Below are 21,886 nucleotides of genomic sequence, written 5' to 3' on the forward strand. Positions count from 1 at the left end.
TCAAACACTTTAAAAAAAAATGAAAGACATTAAAATTTTGATTTATAGAAATCATTTGCCTTAATTTATCTCCACTTCAATTATCAAAATGTATTTGGCGAATTGGCCAATACCTTATAATCCACTATTCGAATAAAATAATTAAGAAAAGCAAAATCATATATCATGATCTCTACTTTTGCCTTATAGACAAACCACTATATATATAAGTGACAATTAGTGATACAAATGCTCTACAAGCAAGGGAGTGAGAAAACCATAAATAAATAAATAAAAATAAAAATAAACCAAGTGTGAAGTTGTGTTTCTGTGTGCATTCTGTTATTAGTTAGTACAAAATGAAGATTTTGAAATTGGGCTCCCTAGTGATTTTGGTGATGAGTTTGGCAGTTAAAGCCCAACTGAAGAGTGGGTTTTATTCAACTTCATGTCCAACAGCTGAGGCCATCGTACGGTCCACAGTTGTATCTTACTTCAAGAAAGATCCAACCATTGCTCCTGGGCTGCTCAGGCTTCATTTCCATGATTGCTTTGTCCAAGTAAGTTTTAAGATGTGTAATGTCCATTATGATTGTCTCATTTATATATTTTGATATACAAATTTAGAAGTCCTTTGACAATATATATCCCACAGGGATGCGATGGTTCAATATTGATTGCAGGGTCTAGTGCAGAGAGGAATGCATTGGCAAACATTGGTCTAAGAGGTTTTGAAGTGATAGATGATGCAAAATCACAGATAGAAGCCATATGTCCTGGAGTTGTTTCATGTGCTGACATCCTAGCATTGGCAGCTCGTGATGCTGTCGATTTGGTATTCAATTAATCTCTTCACTTACTCAAACTCACTCTACAACACAACACACACACAACATGTTGTCTCTTAGTTTATGGATTTAATTAAATATTTTTGACAAATTTAGAGATGAAATTACAATCTTTTTTAGTTCTGACACCTATTTAAAAAATTTCAAATAATTGAAAGACCTACTGTAACTAAATCTAAAATTAACACTTGTGATTTGTGAATATGACAGAGTGATGGCCCAAGTTGGGCAGCACCCACAGGAAGAAGAGATGGAAGAATTTCTTTATTATCGCAAGCCTCTAACTTGCCTTCTCCACTCGACCCAGTTTCTATCCAAAGACAAAAATTTGCTGCCAAAGGTCTAGATGATCATGACCTTGTTACCTTAGTTGGTATGCTTTCTTTCACAACAATTTTTTGGGTATATTTCTTTCAAATAGTCCGACTCAAAAGAATTCAAGATTTGAATTTCAACCTTTACATATCAATTTTTTACAACTACTAACTAAATTGTATTTACGAGACATTTATTTCGTAACATATAATGTAAAAACAAAATTGAATCAGTAACGCCTATAAAAATAAAATTGTAATTTTCTTTTTATTAAGTTTAGTCACCAAATTTAATGATGTTAATTAGAATTAAATTATATTTTACTTTTATTTTTTTATGTGATTGTTACAATCTTTGAAAAAAATTAAATTATAAAAATAATTTGAAAATTGTTTAAATAAAAAATTGTTTTGACTAACATCTCATAAAAATATTTTATTATAACAGATTATTTATAAATAAAAAAATCATTATATTAAATAAACATAAAATAGCTTCAGCATTTTTTTAAAATATCTAAATTATAAAATGTGAAAATCACTTTTTTTTTGTTTCTATAATAACTTAAATTCTTTACTTTTTATGTGAAGGTGCACATACCATAGGTCAAACAGATTGCAGATTCTTTAGTTATCGTCTATACAATTTTACCACCACTGGCAATGCTGATCCAACTATAAACCAAGCTTTCTTAGCTCAACTTCAAGTAATATGTCCAAAAAATGGAGATGGTTTGAGAAAGGTTGCTTTGGACAAAGATAGTCCAGCCAAATTTGATGTTAGTTTCTTCAAAAATGTACGTGATGGTAATGGGATTCTAGAGTCAGACCAAAGGTTATGGGATGATTCTGCTACAAGAAGGGTGGTGCAAAATTATGGTGGAAATTTTAGAGGGTTATTGGGTTTTAGATTTGATTTTGAATTTCCTAAGGCTATGATTAAATTGAGTAGTGTAGAGGTGAAGACTGGTCTTGATGGAGAGATTAGAAAAGTGTGCTCTAAATTTAATTGATCGTTTGTATCACCAATCAAGTGTGTTTCTACGTAGTAATGCAAATGTGAAATAAAAAATATATATTATAGGTAAAATCACATTCAATAACTTTTGTCAGCATTTAACTGTGTTTGTGTTTGATTTCTAAGTTTAGCTGCAATAGACAAATTGTAATGCAAATGTGAAATAAATAAATATATTATATTTATAGTACTCAAGTCAAAACGGAGGTCTTTAAGATAATTTATAGTTTCAAATAGTTTCTTAAATTTTGTGGATCAAAATTATTCTTTTATATTTAAAAATGTTTACACAGTTGTATAACATTCATTGTTTGTCCATTTATGGTACAAATTTGTATAAATCATTAATAAACGATATACTATAAATAATATTTAATCATTTAATCTCGTAGTTCGACTCTCTTTCACAATAACAAAGTTACAATATAAAATTAAAACTAATGAAATATATTATAGTGTTATTTAAATAATATATTGATGAATTGAATAAACAATTTACCTTTTTTAATGATCAAATTAGACTTTTAATGAGAAATTTGTAATAAAAATCGAGTAAGAATGTAATTTAGTTCAACTGTAAAAGCATGATAAAGATAAAAAAACGAACTTGAAACAAAAAAAATAAACACATTGATAATTTAAAATTATATCATTATAGTACCAAACATCCTATTATTTGACGATATATTTTCTTTTTCTATTTAATTAGTTTTTTTAAAAGTTTAAATTTTACATTCATTTGCGTCTAATGAATGTCGGTACAATTTTTTTTCTATAATGTTCCTAATTTTTTTTATAAGTATGAAACAATTTACTAGAAAATAAACAAAGTATAACTTTGAAACTTTAAATTAAATTAAAAAAATCTTAGTTTAGTTTTGTAATATTTAAATACCGCTTCATGCATTTACCTGTCAGTGGTTGTAAACTTCTTTCAAAAAAAAAGTTAGTGGATGTAAAAAGAAAAATAAGAAACATATAAAAATTTACTATCGGGAAAAATTAATAAAAATATATATCGTCGCCTGAGAGATTCGAACTCTCGCGGGGAAACCCCATGTACTTAGCAGGCACACGCCTTAACCACTCGGCCAAAGCGACTTGTTTGATAAGTCTCGTAAATACCATTATAACTTAATATAATACGATGTGTATGACAACGTTTATCGTGTATTTTTTGAACCATGGGAATGGGGGGATCAAAGAGAACCATATCGCTCTGATATTTTATACACACTACCTGCACCTAAACATCATTTTATTTTAATTATCCAAAAACAGGGAATATTTTAACATTTTCCTCATGTTAATGCTTTATTTTGATGAGCCATTAGATTGTGCTACTTTTTTTTTCTCCCTGAGTGTTAGTTGAACTGCTTTTTCTTACTCCAATGAAACGAACTCTAATTTGATTACAAGACGTTAATTAGTATCTCCCAAAATCACGGTTGGTTGACTAATTTATTATTGTGTTCGGTTACACCAGTGTTTTTTTATTATAGCTTCTGCGGTAACATAATCAATTATCAAATTCATTCAACTATATATGCACACATAAAAGTAATTCTGATCTCAACTATGTAGACACAAATTACATTTTATTTTGTAATTGTATCCAAATATAAATATTTTACATTCAATACACTTTCAACCAAAATCAAATTCATACAATCAAGTCAAAATCGAATTTTTTTTCACCGCATAAAAATTATAAATTCATACAAAATGTTATTGCCAACAATAGCAGAAAAACATACATGAATAAACATTACAAAAAAGACTAACAACATAGGAGGAACAAGTGGATTTCCACTTCCTTTTTCTCTCTGTTCACAGCTAAAAGGAATCTTCAAGATTCAATCTAGACAATCTTCTTCTAATCATCAAATGTGCTCATGAATCCACCAAGAAAGCCAGCCCCATTACAGCTTCCACACAAAATATCCTTTTTACCCCTGAAACAAACATACATAGCACAAGTCACACATGCTCACACAGAATAACAGAAGAGTATTATGGTATTCAATAGAGTTAGTTACCTGCATAACCAGCATAATCCACCAGCTTTAAATTGTCCATTGAAGTGATCAACCGAATTTACTCCGGTACCTTGGCATTGAGTACATGATATTGCACCTTGAGGAAGTTCACCAAAAACATATCAATCAGCCCAATGAATTGAATGCTATCAACACGACAATATTTCTAAATGTAAATGCATGATAGAGACTAGAGAATCACCATCAACAATAACTAACTGATAATATGCAAAAAAAAATCACCAGACTATTAGCTTTTCTCGCAGAGAACGAAACTAAACGTTGAGCGACTAACAAAGACACTATGTTCTTACTGGAATCAGCATTACTCTACAACTAAATTATTTAAGGTGACACAAGTATTTGGTAAAATATTTGCATAACTCAAACAGAAAGCAGATTGCTATATGATATCACACGCTCATCAATTTAGGGTGTGTTTGCGAGTTGATTTTTGGAGGGGAGGGCTTTGGAGGGTTAAGTCTATATTTTATTTGATATTTAAAATAAATAAAAAGGACAACATGATATTATATGCTCATTTATCATGTTATTCTTTCAAAAAAAATTAAGATATCAAATATATATTATAATATTGACTTAGGTCTCCAAAATCCAACTCGCAAACAGACCGTTAAAGTTTAAACCCATCTTTAGGTGAGTAACTCAACTGGTTTGAGCCAAGGATTAAGAATTGGAGGACCAGGGTTCAAATATAGGTGAAAGAACAAACAAAAAAACTAACTTAACGCCTAATTACTAACTTTGGCCATTTCAAAACAATAAAAAAGAAGTTCAAGTTACATTTTTCACTTACCATTTCCATCACAACTAGAACAAACAATGCTCCTTGCTTTTGTGCCTTTACTACTATCTTCTGTAGCCTGTATTAAACCAAAACCAGAGATTAATTCAAGATATATGCAGCTATGCATTGTTAAACACATCAAGACTCCCCTTCCATTGTTAACCACAATAGTAGAAACTAATTATATTTAAGACATGTTGATGTTACATATCCCACATTCTATTTCTGAAGACTAATTAAATTGGCTAATGATCTACCCAAGGCTATGTTGGGATTGATTGAGAGGATAGAATAAAATGGAATGTTCGGATCGATATATCGGATTGTTTCAAATATGAAAGAATGAAATGGAGTGATCGAGGCATGAGATTAAACCAAGTAAGTGTTTAAAACCGTGTCAGAATCCTCTAATCAGGCAATAAGAACCATTTCATTTTATTCTATCTAACTCCACTCACCATTAGACAATAGATATAAACAACTTATCCTATCATAGAACTCAACTTATCTTCAGTGCTCACTTGTAAACATTGCCAAACAAAACATTAATCAACGTCATGCTATGCTACCAATACCATGATTTTCAGCTTATGAACTACATACATATCACAGAACATAAACCACTTAACTAACATAAAGTATATTATTTGTAAATGGGATGCTAAAATAAATCTCACCTTAACTTCCAAAGACCGAAAGTTTCGAGCTTTAGAATCCAGACACGCTTCCTTAATCGAAAAAGCCTTTCGAGTAACCGAATTACCAATAATTGCTCCTATTCAAAGTGATAAAAATTCTCATTCAATACATAAGCTTTGTAAAACCCAACAAAGATAAGAAAACACAAACACACAGAGAGATAACAATACCAGGTTTGTTTGAAGATTTCAAGGAACAAATAGGAGCAAAACACAAAGAGTGCGCCATTATCAAAAGGGATAGCGAAGTTTGGCCTTAACTGAAATAAAGGAGTGAGCTCTTCTCAATTTTCAATGTTGTGGAAAAGATAAGACCCTCAAATGAATGAATCCGTGGTTAATTAATCTTCACACTTTTGTTACTTTAATACCCTTGGACACGTTCCAAATATGTCACGAAATAGTAGGGTATAACCGTAATATCATTCTTATTGTTCCAATACACACAAAACAAGGACATGGATTTTGTGCGAAACAGAAACAAATGGCTACCACTTTGTTGTCCGTACACCGTTTTCTTCCCTCACAAAGTAAGCAAATTTGGATGTAATTTCGTTTGTTTTTTTTCTAACATTCATAGGCGTTCTGTGTCAATTTAAGTCAATAATTAATTCTCCCTTTTCATAAAAGTTGAAATTTTCACAAAGCTATCAATATCATATCCTCTAGTTTGATATTAGTTGTGAGGTTCTAATGTGATTGTTTCAGGGAGAGAAAATGTTGGAAACTTGAGTGCTTTCAGGACTTCATTGTGTGGACAAGTTGCGTTCAATCCAAATTTGTCTGGGAGACAAATTGCAGGAAGCTATAGAAACCGTTTTGTTGTTAACTCACTGGTAACTTGCAACCTCAACTGCCTCCATGTTATTTTTTTTATCATTGCTTACAAATTGTGTTTAGCTTTGTGCTCCCTCAGAGATGAATTATAAGTAAAAATTGATTAAAATATGTATATTAAGAAAATTAGTTGATCACATTTAATTTAAACAATCCTAATAAAAATTAAGTCTATTGTCTAAATTATCATCTATAATTAATAAATTTGGTCATTTGAAATTTTAAAAAAAAAAAGTTAAATTAAACTAAGTTAGGGGTATTTTTGGGATACTATCATTAAATAGGAGAATTTTGTTTTGTATATTTGTTTATATTTTATTCCAAAAAATAAATGTTAATTTTACTTATATTTTATTCCAATGGAGTATTGTATAAGTATCTTTCATGTAGTTATTTTGAGTTCTAAATGTGAATTTCGTTGTTGACAGTTTGGAAGGAAGGTGAAGAGTAAAGTCAGAGAGACTGTAATTCCTGAACCAGATTATAGGATTCCAATTGTGCTACTTGGTGGTTACTCATTCTCTCTTCACATAATTTTATAGTTACTATCATATAATTGGGCCATTACAGCCTTATATAGGACTTAGTTTGATTCATCTTAAAAAACAAGTTATCCTGCTAACTATTTGCTGCATTAGTTTTGTTGTGTCCTTTGATTCTAGGTGAATCAAAATCTTGAGGGTGATCATTAGTAGAAGAAAGTGTACTCGGTCTTTTTGCATTTCCTTGTATAAGCAGATTCATAAATGATCAAAGTTATTGATGATTTAAAGTTGTACTATCAGGTATAGCTGGTGGGTTGGTTTACACAGATAATCTAGTGCCTGCAGTACCTGTTGGTCTCCTTGGACTGCTTTTGTTGTTCCAGGTAATTTTGATTAAGAAAGGTGCAAACTAGCTTGATTATCCTAGTACATTTTTTAAAGAGACTAGAGCAATATTTTGACTGCTAATTTTTCATTGTTTGCTACAATCTGTATTACATTTTGCATTCCATTTTCAGAGGCTGGTCTTTTTTCTACTTATTTGTTTTTTATTTTATTTCTGCAGACCACTAGAGTGAGATTCGTCTTTGATAATGAAGCTTTGGTTTGTTCCCTTTTTACCTCTCCAAGAACTTTTGATTTATTCATACTTCTATTTTCTTTCCAAGCACTTGGTCTCCATTGATTACATATTTACATTCCTAAAAACCTTTCTAGTCGTAATAGAACTGAATAGAACAATCAAGTCCATGATATCTAAGAAAAATTGTTTCAATTTCACACATTTATGTTTCAATAAGATTTCTCAGCCAGCAAGTATTGCATGAGTTCATTATTAAATTGCACTAATTTGAATATTGGTTTCAAAAGACTAAAAATCATTACTGAGCATACTATGTTCTAGAGTTTTGAAGCTTGACCAAGAGTTACTTTACAAATGACTTATATTGAAATCAAACCATCATCCAATCGCAGTTACCATCCTAATTTAAAACTTCATCTGCATTTATGTCTTTATGTATGTGTTTTGTATTCTGTTATCTTTAGTTATTCATGTTAGAGTTGCATACAAAATATCGTTTAGGAGGTAAAGATAGGCGATCAGCTCCAGGAATCAGGTGAGAACGCTTTTGTGGGTGGAAAAAATCGCTGGAAGTAAGTATCCTATGTTATTTCAACACTCACTAGACTTTCACAACAGTAGGAGTAGGACTAAAAAACATGTTTGTATTCTCTAGGTACTCAACCTTTGTTAATTGGGAGTTCTGGTGGCCAAACTTCCCTATCTTGGTTTACTTCAAGGAAACACAAACAAAACCCGAAGGACAAATTCATTTCTTCCCGATAATCTTTGTAAGCAATTTAGAAGCAAGTAAAGCAAATATACAAATAGGAAATAGTTTAGAAATTAAATATATTCTTGCTAGAGTTGCAGGCATTAAGTTTTAAACATTTTCTTCATTGTCTCTTTCTGATTTGTTTTTTCCAAGCAGAATGGAAAGCAGCTTTATGATGTTATGGTGGAAAGAGCTGGCACTTCAAAAACTAGTGGCCCGACAGAATCCTAAAGACTTTGTTGTGTGGCTAGAACCTCAGGTATCAACCGCCTGCCTGAATCATATTGTTCCTTTGTAATATCAAATTCAGTACCGGGATACAGGTTGTTGTTTGTCGTAACAATATCTCTAGGCAGTAATTGTTTTGGTAATTGACACAACTATCTTCTAATTGTACATAGTTTGAGATCAACCTCTTTAGGGCTGTAAATTTCTATTTGTCTTATGAGATTCTTGCTTAGGTTATTAGTTCTGTACAAGAGGGTCCTGGGAAAGTTTTGTAGAATAACTGGACAAGTTTAGTAGTATACCTCGAATACAATGGTTCTAAAGTTTCTTAAATGCTCACGATTTTACAGAATTGCAGCTATGAAACCATAGAAATCCTAGGAGTCTTGCAAAGTGGTTTCTGAAGTTTGGGTTGTTCTTTGTGGCTAATGGAAGATGACCAAGACTTATTGTTTCCCTTCCATGCAGTGATCTCAGATGTTTCAAGTGGCAAACAAGTTTTATTTTTATGGTAATGGTGGCAAACAAGTTGAAGCTTACTAAACACTTCATTTATTATTTATTTAGTCTTACTAGCACATAAGAATAGTACATCCTATTTTTTTGAGCTAGCCAGTTATTTACTTTATTCTGGAGCACATACAATTTCAAAGCACCAATTTATATAAATTATTTACTTTCATAGATCATATAATCTCTTGTATTTTTACTTCATATTGGTTTATCACAAAACAAACATGAGAAGCTTTTATATCCATATGTCAGATACACGAGTTTCAATGTTATAAGGCGTGCATTTAATGAATGACTACAATTTAATGCTTGTATACAAAACCTAAGTAAAACCCGAGGACATCTACACAAGAATCATATTGATGGTAATGAATGTCCATTAGATACTTATGCATGTTGATGTTGTTAATCAGCTAGCTGTTAGCAGTGCAATTGCCCTGTCTCAACCGGTTTCCATCATCATCTGTAATCAATTCATCAAATTGTTCACTGCTAAGCAATTTGCTGACACATGATGTTAATCAATTGGAAAGTGTTGACGGAAACTAGGAATGAGTTGATTTCCCATCTAGGGGCTGCAAAACTGAACCATGATTACGATCAATCCTTCTTGGTGCAGTGTGCATCTGTGCCATGTTGGGTGCAATCATGATAACCCACACTGCGGAGGAAATCTCGAATTTCTTTAGCGCTGCTATTACTGGCCTGCAACAAACGCTCATCTTCCTCATATATAAGATAAGGAGCTCGGCTTCCCTTCCTTGAGAGTAGCTTGGAAGCTCCTTTGAGAACGTGATATTCCCATCCCTGAACGTCTATTTTGAGCAGAAGCACACGCTCTGATGTTGGAATCACTTCATCAAGTGGAACAGTACGTACTTGAAAAGCTATTTCTTCATTGGACTTAAATGCCATCTTTGCTCCTGTGGCAGAAACCGCACTATTGTCCAGCCTACCAACCAACTGGTAAATTAAGACCCCCAAAAAAAAAAAACTACATCAGCACATGAATGACAAGAAGTAGCAGCATTGCATGATAAATGGTTTGATTTCCACCCTATAACCATTTTATTTCAAGAAATATAAACTCTTATGGAATCAGACTAGACAACAACTATAATCAAAACAAAAAATACAACAATTTTGTTACATCTTTCTCAATTTTCAAACTAATATTCTTAAGATGCTTGCATCCAACATACTTGTAACATATCTAATTGCTTGCTATACTTGAACTAGAAGGAACTCTGAGAACATGTGGGAAAAAATAACAGAAAATAGATGCAGAAAATTACATCAAGTGCCAAGTGTTATTAGCAGAAGACTTTTCTTAAACTAGACAGTCAAATGACACTCTACGGTCAATCTTGCCTAGTAGTATTAAGATATGGAATGTCAAACCGGATGGTGAGGCTGATTCACCTTCAACTTTTAGAGAGTTAAGTGTAAGTGGATAAATTATCACACTAGAAAATCAAGGAAATAGGTTCTTATTTTCAGAAATTCATTCATCATTAACCAGACTTGTATGTTCTAAAAATCAAAACAGTTCTATTCTTTTTTTTTTGTTGCCTCATCAGAGCATTTTACACTACTTTCCTCTCCCCACTTTAGATGAATATTTTCTTCTGAGCTCATTAAATTAGGGATTTGGATTACAACCAGTAACTGTGTGCTGAATTTATTAATTTGGGTTATCTGATCTCAAATCAACCGTGAACATTATTTAGTAATAATTTAGTAAAGGTACTAGTATAATGTAAGCTGGCAATCTTAAATCAATGGCCGAGATTAATTAATGCATGTAACTACTACATTTATTTAGTGCATATTTGATCAATATAGATATAGAAGAATCCAACTACACACTAACCCAAGCTTCTTCCACAATCCCTCACTACATTTCAATTCACAAAATCACCACAAACTATAGGAACTAAAATTCATTTCAATCACAGCAAAAACCACAGTTATAAAACAATAAAATTAATTCAGCAAAAAAACAATAAAATGAAAAAACGAGAAATCTAACCTTATGAACCGTAATGTTACCAAGACGATCTGATGCTGCAGCCTCAAACAGAGTAACCAAATCCCCAACTCTATTAAAGTAAATCCCTTCACAAATCTTCTGCAAATTCTCAAAAACAGGCTCAAACGCCAGAACACGGAACCCCATAGCAGCAGCAGCAAAACTCGCCATACCAACATTAGCACCAACATCTACAACAAACCCATTCGTTCCCTCACTCTTAGCCTTCTCAAGAACCTCCTGAATAGTCACCGAGATATCAGGTTTTCGAAAAGGTTTCCCTTTGAGCAATCTCACGATGTTCTTGTGTGGCTTATCAGGTAGGTTTCCGAAATCGGAAAGCGAAAAGAGAAACGGGTAATGAACGCCTTCGACGATGCTTGCGACGACGGGGTGGGCTTGAGGTGATTTGATGCAATCGAAAGGGGAAATTGAATTTGAGAAGAGGGTATTGAGAGTGAGGAAATTAGGGTTAGGATTTGAGGGATGAGGGGCGAGGAATGCGAAGAATAGGAAGAGTAAGAGGAGAGCGGAAGAGAAGAGTAAAAAAAGTAACTTTGGAGAGAGTAGTCGAGAGGGTTTATCTTTTTTCCAGGCATTTGCCATGGAAAATGGAATGTGGAGATGATTGAAGCTTTTTCAGGTTGTGGAGAAATTGAATTTAGGTCAAATGGAGATTTAGATCTGTGAAGTGGCAGTGGTAGTGGCAACTGGCAACCACAGCTTCTGGGAACACGAAGACCATGTGAGTATGTAATGTCACTAAGATCTAGAGTGAACTTGGTTCGAATAGGAAAAATTGTAAATATCTTAATTCCTAAATTTTGTAAATTTACAAATATAAATCACTAAATTAGTTCATCAATAATTTTTTTTATTATTTTAAATTAGTTTATCAATAAATTTTTATTAAATTAATTTATCAATAAATTTTTATCTTTATTATTTGATATGACATTACAATACGCGTGATTTATCAACATTAATTCTACATCAATATTATTTTATTGAACACAAATTTATTAATAAAATTTTGTCATTGCAAAAATAAATTTATAAGAAATTGTGCATGGATTAATTATTATTAAATTAATCCATAAAAATTTAAATTTTATAAAAAAATTATTTTATATTATAATGAAATTGATACAAGATAAATTTAAATGAGTCGTATATTTAATTAACTTTTCACGTTATAATCTCTATATTGAGACATTTAGTCCTTGAATTGTTGTTTACTGCTCAATATTGACGGGAGAAAGACCAATATAGGTTGATAGAGTAACGTTTTTATTTTTTTTAGGTTGGTCGATAGAGTAAAGTTAAAGGACCAAGTGAGAGTTTTTAAAATTAAGGGAACAACTTTAACTTTAAAACTGAGTTAAGGGAATAAAAATGTAATTAAATATTTACTGTACAATACAGAATAAAGAGGTGAGGAAGGCAATTAGGAAAAGCTAGATTCTCATCTAATATGTTGCCGCATATATTCCTAACTAAGCAATTCAATCATATGAGTTTGGAAAAATGCTAAATCACGTTTTAAACTCACCTTCGTTCGAGAAATAACTTCCCAAAAATAACTTCGCAAGTCACGGCCAAAATGCATAGGAATGCGAGAAATTGGCTGCAAACCTCATTCCAAACATATGATTATATTATTTAAATTAATGCAATTTTATATTAACATAATTAAATAATTTGAGCTTATTATTATCAATCCATACTACTTCTAGTAATTTGCAATCAGATAGGCAGAAGCATGTGTTATTATAACTGAAATCCCTCGTACTAATTTATTTGCTACATAGTACAACAATTACATTGGTGGCTTGTCATTGTAATCATCCAGTAAAATATAATGAATCGTGTGAACCAATCAATACACATGGACAAAAAATTATTGGTCGTGTAAAAATATAAGTCAACCACAAAGCTGTGTTTCTGAAGAAGTTGTTCTTTGTGTCTTCTGTTCTGTTTTCTCATCTTCCCCGACTGGTCTCAAAGCAACCTCAGTGTGTCAAGTGGACTAGCAATATCAAATATTTGCGTGTTGCTAATGCTCTTAAGTGATGGAAAAAACAGCAATGATATCAAGAACATTGATTTTTCTGAAAATCTTCTGCTGATAATAAACCGTTGATAAGGCGTTTAAGCCTTACTGCACCAGGACCGGGTCTAAGTTCAGTGATGTTTCTTATAAAAGAATAAGGTTTGGTGGTGTTTGGATTTGCTTGACTGAACCACGTACCAGGCACATAACCATCGGCATTTCGTCCCAACAGCTCAGTATCAATTTTATCTAAGAGAGGCTCGTTCCTGCCAAATTTCCGACCAAAAGGAGCATTGCTTTCCACCATACTCTGGTAGTGATCAGCTGTCAGGAAGTGTGGGTGTTGTTTGGGAGGGTTGTCCCATGATATGAAGTGGAGGTCATGGTTCACAGTCGTGTTACGGAATTCCTCAGCATTGCAGATGACTGTGTGGAAATATCCTTCAGGGGAAGATAGAAAGTTGGCATAATACATCAACACTACTCTAGGCAAGTTATCCCATCCCCACAATATATATTCCACAAATTGGCGAGAAAGCATCATCCACGCAGAACCTGATCAAAATCAAATAGCAATCATAAATCATTACAGCATAGATCTTCCGGTTATAAACAGCTAATAAAAATGTTTGGTTGATTATTAGGTGCTGTATATCACATATTCTAAGTCTTTCAATTTTCTTTTTTTTTTTTTACAGCCGAAGGGTTAGATGTCTCATACTACCAAAACATTCTACAAAATTGAGATAACAAATCAATTAAGTTGGTAATGAGAGGCATCAGAAACCAGGTTTCTCACCTGTAAACAGCTTATATGCAGTAGGAACACTTCTTCTCTCTGTCACCCAAAATACATCAGATTTATTGACGCTATAAAGCGCTGGATCAATTATAATAGGCTTGGCTCTCTGATCTCTATTGAAAAATGAAAACAGTAAAGATAAATTCAACATTTTCACAAAATTTCATGCTACATTTGTTCGGTGAAGAAAATCAAGATCACGTTAAACTGAAGTGATGAAAGGATTAGCAACATACTCCTTCCAGCCAATATCACTGGTGTGCTCAATGAAGTTAAGGTGTCTTGGAATAGATGACAGTGTATGTAGTAGATCTGTTGTACAAAAAGAGATGTGGTAAATTGAAAGAGTTAGTAGATGATTATGAAAACAAGACATCTAGTATGTTTCGATAACATTAGATTTTATGTAAAAGCTGATAATTTGTCGTCCTGAGGACTTTCCTTGAAAGCCGCACGTACTCATTCATCTTTAGTCAAAATCAATTTTGGAAGCAAACCATCAAAATTTTCATACAAGATTGAACAATATTATTAGTATGCATCCAATATACATGTGTATAAACTAGTGAGTTACAGACATTTTTATCTGAAACCTGGTATTCCTCCCCCCTATGAACCCGAGGACAAGTGGAGAGAGAGGGAAGGGGAAGGCCTAACTGCCAAACAGAAACAAAACAAAAAATCACTGATGAGCAATTTGGCAGAATAAACCAATTTAAACACAGATTGGGACCAGATCAGACTCGTCTAAATTTTCACAAAGTCTCTGTATTTAGATGGAAGCAAAATTAGCAACAAAATACAGCTGGTAACAACCTCATCTAAGAATGTCAATTCTTAAAAAAAAAATGCATTCCAAAACAAAACAGCACTTAAATCACTAATACAAAAAAATCACATCCAAAACGCAGAAACAAACAAAAATGCATCGAATCACTCACCAACAAACAAACTTAAAGAGTTAAAAAAGTAAATTAGAAGAAACAAAGGAATAGGAATAGGGTACCAACCATCTTGGGTGAGCAAGGGATAATCAGAAGCACTAAGATTAATAAACCAATCCCAATGACCAGCTTCTTTGAACAAAAGTGCAGCAGCATGAAGGGTATTAGTGACCATAGTAGGTCCTCTATAAGTTACCAAATTAGCCTTAACAATCATTCTAACATTACCCAATTGAGCAAAAAGAGGCTCATTCCTAACAAAGTTAGCAAGGTCCAATCTTTCTTTAGGAGAAGCTTCTAAATCCAAGTGAACAGCGTATTGGTTCCTTGGATGGTAAAGGGCCTTAAGGGTTCTCTTCAAACTCTCTCCATCACCGGTTGAACCTGAGATCAAGTAAGCGATCCTTGGAACTGAGTTTGTGGGTGATGTTGAAGAGATTCTTAGCTTTGATTCAACGAAATGAGGTGTATCGTTTGTGGCTCTTGAACGGGAAAGGTAGAGTAAGGATGAGGAATCGGAGGAGATGAAAATGGAAAGGAGGATGAGGAAGGTGGAGAGTATAAGAGAGAAGATGAGTGGTAAGAACCATTTTTTCTTTTTGTTTTGTTTGTTGGTTTCCATTGGTGAGTTGAAATGATGGTGTCGAGGGAGGTTTTGGGGTTGAAAGAAGAACGCACCAGGAGAGAGAGAGAGAGAGAGAGAGTAATTGTCTTGGTTAGTCAGTGGGTTTTCTGTCTCAAAGAAGAGACAGAAGTTGAAAGAAAAAGGGAGGGTGGAAAATACCATTCAAGTATTTAATTAATATACTTAAAAAGAAAAAATGACAATATAGTTAATATATGTCTATGAGTAAAGATTAATGGTATGTTAGATTGTTAGTTGTAAAATGAAAATAATTTAAAAAAAATAATATTAATGGTATGTTTGTTTAGGAAAAGAAAGGAGGAGGAAATAAAGTGGAAAATGAGAAGATTATTGAATTGTTTGTCAGCTGGCATATATTCTACGTGGGAGCCAACAAATACTTAAAAAAATAATATACCAAACTTAATTTATTAGTACAAAAATTCAACATCTTTATTTATTTAATCATATAAAATATAAATTAAACTAATAAAAGCTAATAATAATTATTTTTTAATTAGAGATGGAAGCAAAATAATCGTTAGATTTTGAAATGTCCTGGCCTAATCTACGATTATATTTTTAGTTTTAAATTGACATCCGCTATATCATATATATTATTTTCAGTCTTATCTGACATTTTTTTAAAGTATAGGATGATTTAAAAGTTTATTTTATATTAAAATATTCAATTAATATATCTTATATTTTTTTAACTAAACTGAAATAATCTTTATATATAAAGAAAATTAATAAACATAAGTAAAACTAGTAAAGTTATAACTAAATCTAATAAAATTATAATTAGTAAATTTGCTACAAGGTTCTAAAAATAACAAATAAACATAATGCCCAAACTGCAACAAATCCTTTAAAAAATTACAAACAAAACAAACAAATTCCGTAATTAATAATAAGCAAAAGATATTTTATTCTCTAAAAATAAATATTAAGTTACTGATAAATAATATATATATATATATATATATTGTTTCATGTCTAATAAGTTTTTCTATCCCACCTATTTAACTATTTTATTAAACATATCATTTTAGACCAAATTTTAAGTATATCAAATTATAGATTTCTGAAGAAAAAAAAATCTAACATATTATCACCCGTGCTCACAATAAACTATTCATTTAATTTGTTTACGAGTCTTATCTTAATAATTTAATTTACTAACAAAACTCACTATAAATTATTCGGCAACTAAAAGTGACAACAATAAAAATAGATTTATAAATGAAGTCATAATTTATTTACTTTTCTATTTTTATTAATTTTTAACAAGTCATTTTTTAAAATAACTAAATATATTATTAGAAAAATTTAAATTTATATACTTATTAATATTTATTTTATTAAAAACACATATATGTTTCGTTCTTGGTTATGATATAAAGCCATGGAGAAAAAAATTTAAAATATCTTATTTTTCTGTTTACTTTGACATAAAAAAAATAATAATAATGTAACATCAAGAAAATATATAATTATAAAACAACAAAAATGATTTTACGTTTTTTTTTTTTTTGACAAACCCATATATAAAAGTTCAACGTGATCGAAATAATATAATAATTATTTAGAAATAACCAAGAATGTATCATTGCCATTCTTTGTACTTTTAATACTTCTAGCTCTAGGGTAAAAAAAAGAGGTTATATTTTTTAGATTGAACTCATTTATTTGTTATTGTTCATATATATCACTGTAAATAGACGTGTGTAAAATATATGGTTAATTAAATTGCATTGTATTAAAAAAAAATTAAATTAACTAAATCATTTATGAACTATACTACATATTTAAAACAAACTAGTTAATTAAACTTAATTCAAAAATCAAATCAATAATTTAAAAAAAAAAATTAATTTCAATTAATTAAAATATTTTTTCTTATAAATTATTTTGAAATTTGTTTTTCTCAAAAAAATATCAAACTTTTTTTTCAAAAAAAATTATATCATTTTATTCTTGGAAAATTTTTGAGAAAAAATTTGAAAATCAATTTATTTTTAAATTTTTCCAAAAAGTAATCGAAATAATTTTTATTTATTTTTTTATTGATATAATTTTTATATCTACTTTTCGTGAAAAAAAATTACAAGAGAATTAAATTTATTTAAAAAAAAAAAATAAATTGATATTTTGTTGTCAAAAAATTTCAAAGTTATTTTCTAGAAAAACTAGTTTGAAACTGATCTTAATTAAAAACTTATTCAAAATATTAAATTGATTTATATTTATAAATCAGTTTCAAACCGATTCAGAACTGCATTGAACTTAATTTGAATGCGATTTTTAAAAACTGAACAAAATTATTAATGTAGCTCAATTGACTTTAGTTTTTGCCCTGTGAATACCTCTAACTAGGTGTTTGAAATTGGACATTGCTCTATTGGAATTTGACATGGCAACTTTGAGAGATTATATTATTGCTAGTTTTTTTACCGGTTTAACACATTCGGAAAACAAAAGAAAATGAAAAATAAAAAAGTAAAAAATAAATAAGTTTTTGATCTATATAAATATATTATATTTTATTTTAGTTTTTTTTAAATTTTTTTCAAACAATTGTCTTCTAAATATTTTTTCTCAATAATTTTGATTCATATTTTTAAATTAATTTATGTGTATTGTCTGAATTTTTAAATAATTTTTACAAGCATGTTAATAACATTATAAGAATATCTCTCACAAAATTTATATTTATATTTTTTAACAAATGATAAATTAAAAATGAATTTTTAGATTTTTACCGCCTAAAAATTTATATTTAATTAATCTTTTATTAAAAATTATAAATTTTTATAAGAGAAATTCTTATAATATTCTAAACATATATTCAAAAAATTATTAAATAATTTGAAAGATGCAAATGAATTTACTTAAAACTATTAAATGTTGATATAAATCATTTAATAGACCATTTTTTTAAAAATATTAAAAAAAAACTAAAAACAAAATATAATATATTTATATAAATCAAAAACTTATTTAACTAAAAAAAAATATATCATCTAATTTCGTTGTCAACCACTTGTGTGTTTGATTGTAAAAGAATGTCATCTTAATCAAAGAAAATTCTTTGACTTCGTATTAAAAAGTTGTTATTTATAGAAGGTAGAAACAAAAACTTTAATTTCTCATATTAGTGGTTTAACCCCCTAAGTGACTTAATCCACTAAGTGCTTTCAAAATGTACAGATTTAACTATTTGTTATGGATTTGAGATATTTTTATACTCGATTCAATAAATTTGCTTTAAAAAAATATAAATTGAAACCTAGGCTAAAAGCCTAAAAATAACGTGAATCTAACATTTTGCAGGGTTTGACAAGGTAAACATACACAAACGATTTAATGAAATAAATTGTGGTGGGTATGTGGAAGTAAAAAGGTCCATCAAACAGCATACCAAAAAACAAAAATCCATTAACCAATCGAACATGAAAGAAGCAAGAGAATGCAATACCCCTCTGTAATGGGACATTAATTATTGTAACGGAACACGAATGACGTCTCCTCCTTAATTTGTTGAAACTTACAATTGTTAATCAAATTGACAATAAACATCCTACCTCACTTGCATCAGTTGCATGCATAGGTGTAAATTTTGTAAGTCAATTATTAATTGGTCCCACTTCACTTAAGGAGTCAAAAAAGTATACGATGAAAAAATCTCACCAAAAGAAGTATCTAAAATTAAAAATCCACAAATTTTTATTGGTTAAGTGGAGTTAATGGATTAAATTTTTTGGATAACGTAATTTTTAAATAATATTTTTTTAAAAAATTGTAAAATAAAATAAAAAATTGACATAATTTTTTTTTATTTTCTTCACTTTTGTTTATTTGTTCCAAAAAAAAAAAACAGAACCATAATCCCTCATTTAGACTCAAGAAAAATAATAATTTTGTGGATTACGGCCTAAAAATATTTTTCACTAAAAGACTTCCAATTAGAGAGCTTTGAAATTGAGATATAAAGATTTAAGATTTTTTTGTTTTTTTTTACAATTTTACTTGCATGATAACAACTTTAGAGTCAAACATTCCACATTTAAATGTATTCGAAACTTATTTATAGTTTATTTATGAATATTTTATGATATCTTTTGCGAACAATTGTTAATACTTGATATTAATATCTTTGAGGAATTGAAGTATAATTTAAAGTTACTTTTTTCGAATAGTCAATTTTCATATGCAAAAGTCAAATATCAAAATCTATTTTACATGTGTTAAGAGCTCTGAATTGGTTAGTACTTGAAAATCACACTTTTTTAAAAAAAAATATTTAAAAAATAATAATTTGAGGATATAAACATAATTCAGAAACAAAATAAAGTAAAAAAAAAAAATCTTAAATCACATATATTTATGGATTTTGGGATGAAATTTTATACTATATCATCTTATTGCTTTTTATTTTTTATTTTATAAATTATTTTCATAAAAGGTTTTTTTTTTGTTAGTGGTAGAGTGATTTATAATTTCTTTTGTGCTATTTCTACAAATTATTTTGTTGACGTCTTTATTTAAAAAAAAAATCATAAAACCTCTAAATCTTGAATAATTATAAGATGTAAATTATCATCGGCAACTCTTAATATTGAGTAAGTGTTTAAACAAATTAGCTTATAAATATTCTATTATAATGTAATCTTATTATGCTCTTCAAAACATCTTATAAATATATAATTTTTAACCATATTTAACGTGTATATTTTGTAAGCTTATTTTCACACGATGATTATAATTTACAAGCTGTGTTTTTTTTTTAAAGCTTCTTTCACCCTTTTCAGATATATTAATAAAATAAATAATATATTTGACGTGTATATTTTTGTATATGACTATGTTCAATTATGATTTTTTATTAGATATTTAATATTAGTTAATAATATATTTGAAAAAATATATATAAATGTATGAGAGAAAAAGAAACTGCAATCACACAGTAAATGGATTTTATACTAATATCATTACATTACATGATTATAACCATTATCGCAAAGTAATTAATCAATCAACAATTTATGTTGATCATAAGTGTATAATAGATAATAATAATAATAATAATAATAATAATAATAATAATAATAATAATAATAATAATAATAAAAATACACCTATAATTATATCCTAGCAATTTGAAATAAAGTTAATATTTAGGAAACTATTTATTTTTTTCCTCAAAAAACTTATAAATAATAACAAAAGTAGTGAGTATTTATCATATGACCCAAATATAAATTTTATTGTCTATTTTCATAACATTCATTTCAAATTTTCAACTATAATAATATATTTTAATCAAAATATATCTCTAATCGTTGCATAGTCTTTTTTAGAAAGGCTAACTAGTGTTGTAAGAGGAAAAGATCCTAAGTGTGTATTCCACTCCAGGGGAGTAGTAAAAATATCCACCATTAAAACTCCGCCATCCTTTATATTTTTTCCTTTTTAATAGGGAGTTGAGATTAAACTGCAGGGACTTTGTAGGGAAGAATCTTCTCATGCACCTACGTAGTAAGAATCCATTGTCGTGTTAAAATACTAGTTAGAAATCTAAATATAAAAATATTATATTCGAAGATCCATTTTTTTTACAATAAATCAATGATAATTTATCAACAATTTAGGAAAAACATTATAATTTTAAAAAGAATATAATATTTATCAACAACCTTAACAGTGGCGGAGCTTAGTAGGGACAGGGGGAGGCCGCGGCCACCCCAAGCCTTCCTCTCTCTTCCAAGCCTTCATCTCTCTCTCCCTTTTGCAAAGTTACAACCTTTCTCTCTCCCTTCTCCAGAAATCACAACAATCGCGCTGCCGCCTCAGATCACTTCTCTCCTTCTCTGCCAGATCAGGTATCAATCGCTCCTCTATTCGCTGCGGGCCTGCGGCCGCCTCTGCTTGACTGCCTCCGTGGCCGTTCGCTCTCGCCTCTCTGTTCGCCGCAACTTCATCTGTCTCCAGATCGTGTTGCTGCTTTGTTCAAAAGATTGGGATTTCTATTTTATTAGTACTGATTTTTATTAGTTAATTTTGATTTGGAATTCTGTTAGTTCGAGTCGCTCCTCTGTTAGTTAGTTCGTTTTGATTTCAATTCTGTTAATTTTCAGATCGTCGCTCTCGCTTCTGTGTTAGAATTTAACTTATATGGCCGTGCCCCATATTTGTGTGTAATTCTACTTTTTGCTTATTTGTTCAGTTAGCATGAAATTTAAAGGTTATTTTGTTAGTGTTGAGTTTGAAGCTTTGATTTGGAGTTTGAAATTTTGATTTGGAGTTTCAATTAGACATTAGTG

At 30.0% G+C, this 21,886-nt stretch overlaps 5 protein-coding genes and 1 non-coding gene across 7 annotated transcripts; 2 read left to right on the plus strand and 4 right to left on the minus strand.

The window, feature by feature from the left end:
• The first annotated feature begins 224 nt into the window (after positions 1-224).
• Positions 225-2,354, plus strand: LOC101511809 (peroxidase 25). The gene is made up of 4 exons (XM_004508445.4): positions 225-539; positions 635-814; positions 1,038-1,200; positions 1,733-2,354. The coding sequence occupies exons 1-4, from the start codon at positions 339-341 to the stop codon at positions 2,152-2,154; spliced, it is 966 nt and encodes a 321-aa protein (XP_004508502.1). The 5' UTR covers positions 225-338; the 3' UTR covers positions 2,155-2,354.
• An 824-nt stretch (positions 2,355-3,178) lies between these two features.
• On the minus strand, positions 3,179-3,260 carry TRNAS-GCU (transfer RNA serine (anticodon GCU)). Its single transcript has one exon. It is a non-coding gene; the product is annotated as a tRNA-Ser (tRNA).
• Positions 3,261-3,825: 565 nt separating this feature from the next.
• LOC101512121 (protein BUNDLE SHEATH DEFECTIVE 2, chloroplastic) lies at positions 3,826-6,035 on the minus strand. Its single transcript, XM_004508446.4, has 5 exons — positions 5,876-6,035; positions 5,684-5,781; positions 5,016-5,082; positions 4,199-4,295; positions 3,826-4,114 (listed from the first exon to the last, which is right to left on the minus strand). Exons 1-5 carry the CDS (start codon positions 5,931-5,933, stop codon positions 4,036-4,038), a joined length of 399 nt encoding a protein of 132 aa, XP_004508503.1. The 5' UTR covers positions 5,934-6,035; the 3' UTR covers positions 3,826-4,035.
• Positions 6,036-6,085: 50 nt separating this feature from the next.
• On the plus strand, positions 6,086-9,348 carry LOC101512769 (uncharacterized). 2 transcript variants are annotated; one of them, XM_004508449.4, is made up of 9 exons: positions 6,086-6,234; positions 6,413-6,540; positions 6,970-7,048; positions 7,327-7,409; positions 7,592-7,630; positions 8,111-8,181; positions 8,265-8,379; positions 8,520-8,622; positions 9,060-9,275. In XM_004508449.4, exons 1-8 carry the CDS (start codon positions 6,189-6,191, stop codon positions 8,592-8,594), a joined length of 636 nt encoding a protein of 211 aa, XP_004508506.1. In that variant the 5' UTR covers positions 6,086-6,188; the 3' UTR covers positions 8,595-8,622; positions 9,060-9,275. The 2 variants fall into 2 exon arrangements, with proteins under 2 accessions (XP_004508506.1, XP_004508505.1); XM_004508448.4 differs by having other exon boundaries at positions 6,087-6,234; positions 8,942-9,348.
• Positions 9,264-11,897, minus strand: LOC101512447 (uncharacterized). The gene is made up of 2 exons (XM_004508447.4): positions 11,137-11,897; positions 9,264-10,067 (listed from the first exon to the last, which is right to left on the minus strand). Exons 1-2 carry the CDS (start codon positions 11,740-11,742, stop codon positions 9,705-9,707), a joined length of 969 nt encoding a protein of 322 aa, XP_004508504.1. The 5' UTR covers positions 11,743-11,897; the 3' UTR covers positions 9,264-9,704.
• Positions 11,898-12,889: 992 nt separating this feature from the next.
• Positions 12,890-15,705, minus strand: LOC101513315 (beta-glucuronosyltransferase GlcAT14B-like). The gene is made up of 4 exons (XM_004508450.4): positions 15,002-15,705; positions 14,228-14,303; positions 13,989-14,104; positions 12,890-13,744 (listed from the first exon to the last, which is right to left on the minus strand). Exons 1-4 carry the CDS (start codon positions 15,555-15,557, stop codon positions 13,230-13,232), a joined length of 1,263 nt encoding a protein of 420 aa, XP_004508507.1. The 5' UTR covers positions 15,558-15,705; the 3' UTR covers positions 12,890-13,229.
• Positions 15,706-21,886: the final 6,181 nt, after the last annotated feature.

Source organism: Cicer arietinum, chromosome 7 (assembly GCF_000331145.2).
Source record: "Cicer arietinum cultivar CDC Frontier isolate Library 1 chromosome 7, Cicar.CDCFrontier_v2.0, whole genome shotgun sequence".
Classification (NCBI taxonomy): Eukaryota; Viridiplantae; Streptophyta; class Magnoliopsida; order Fabales; family Fabaceae; genus Cicer; species Cicer arietinum.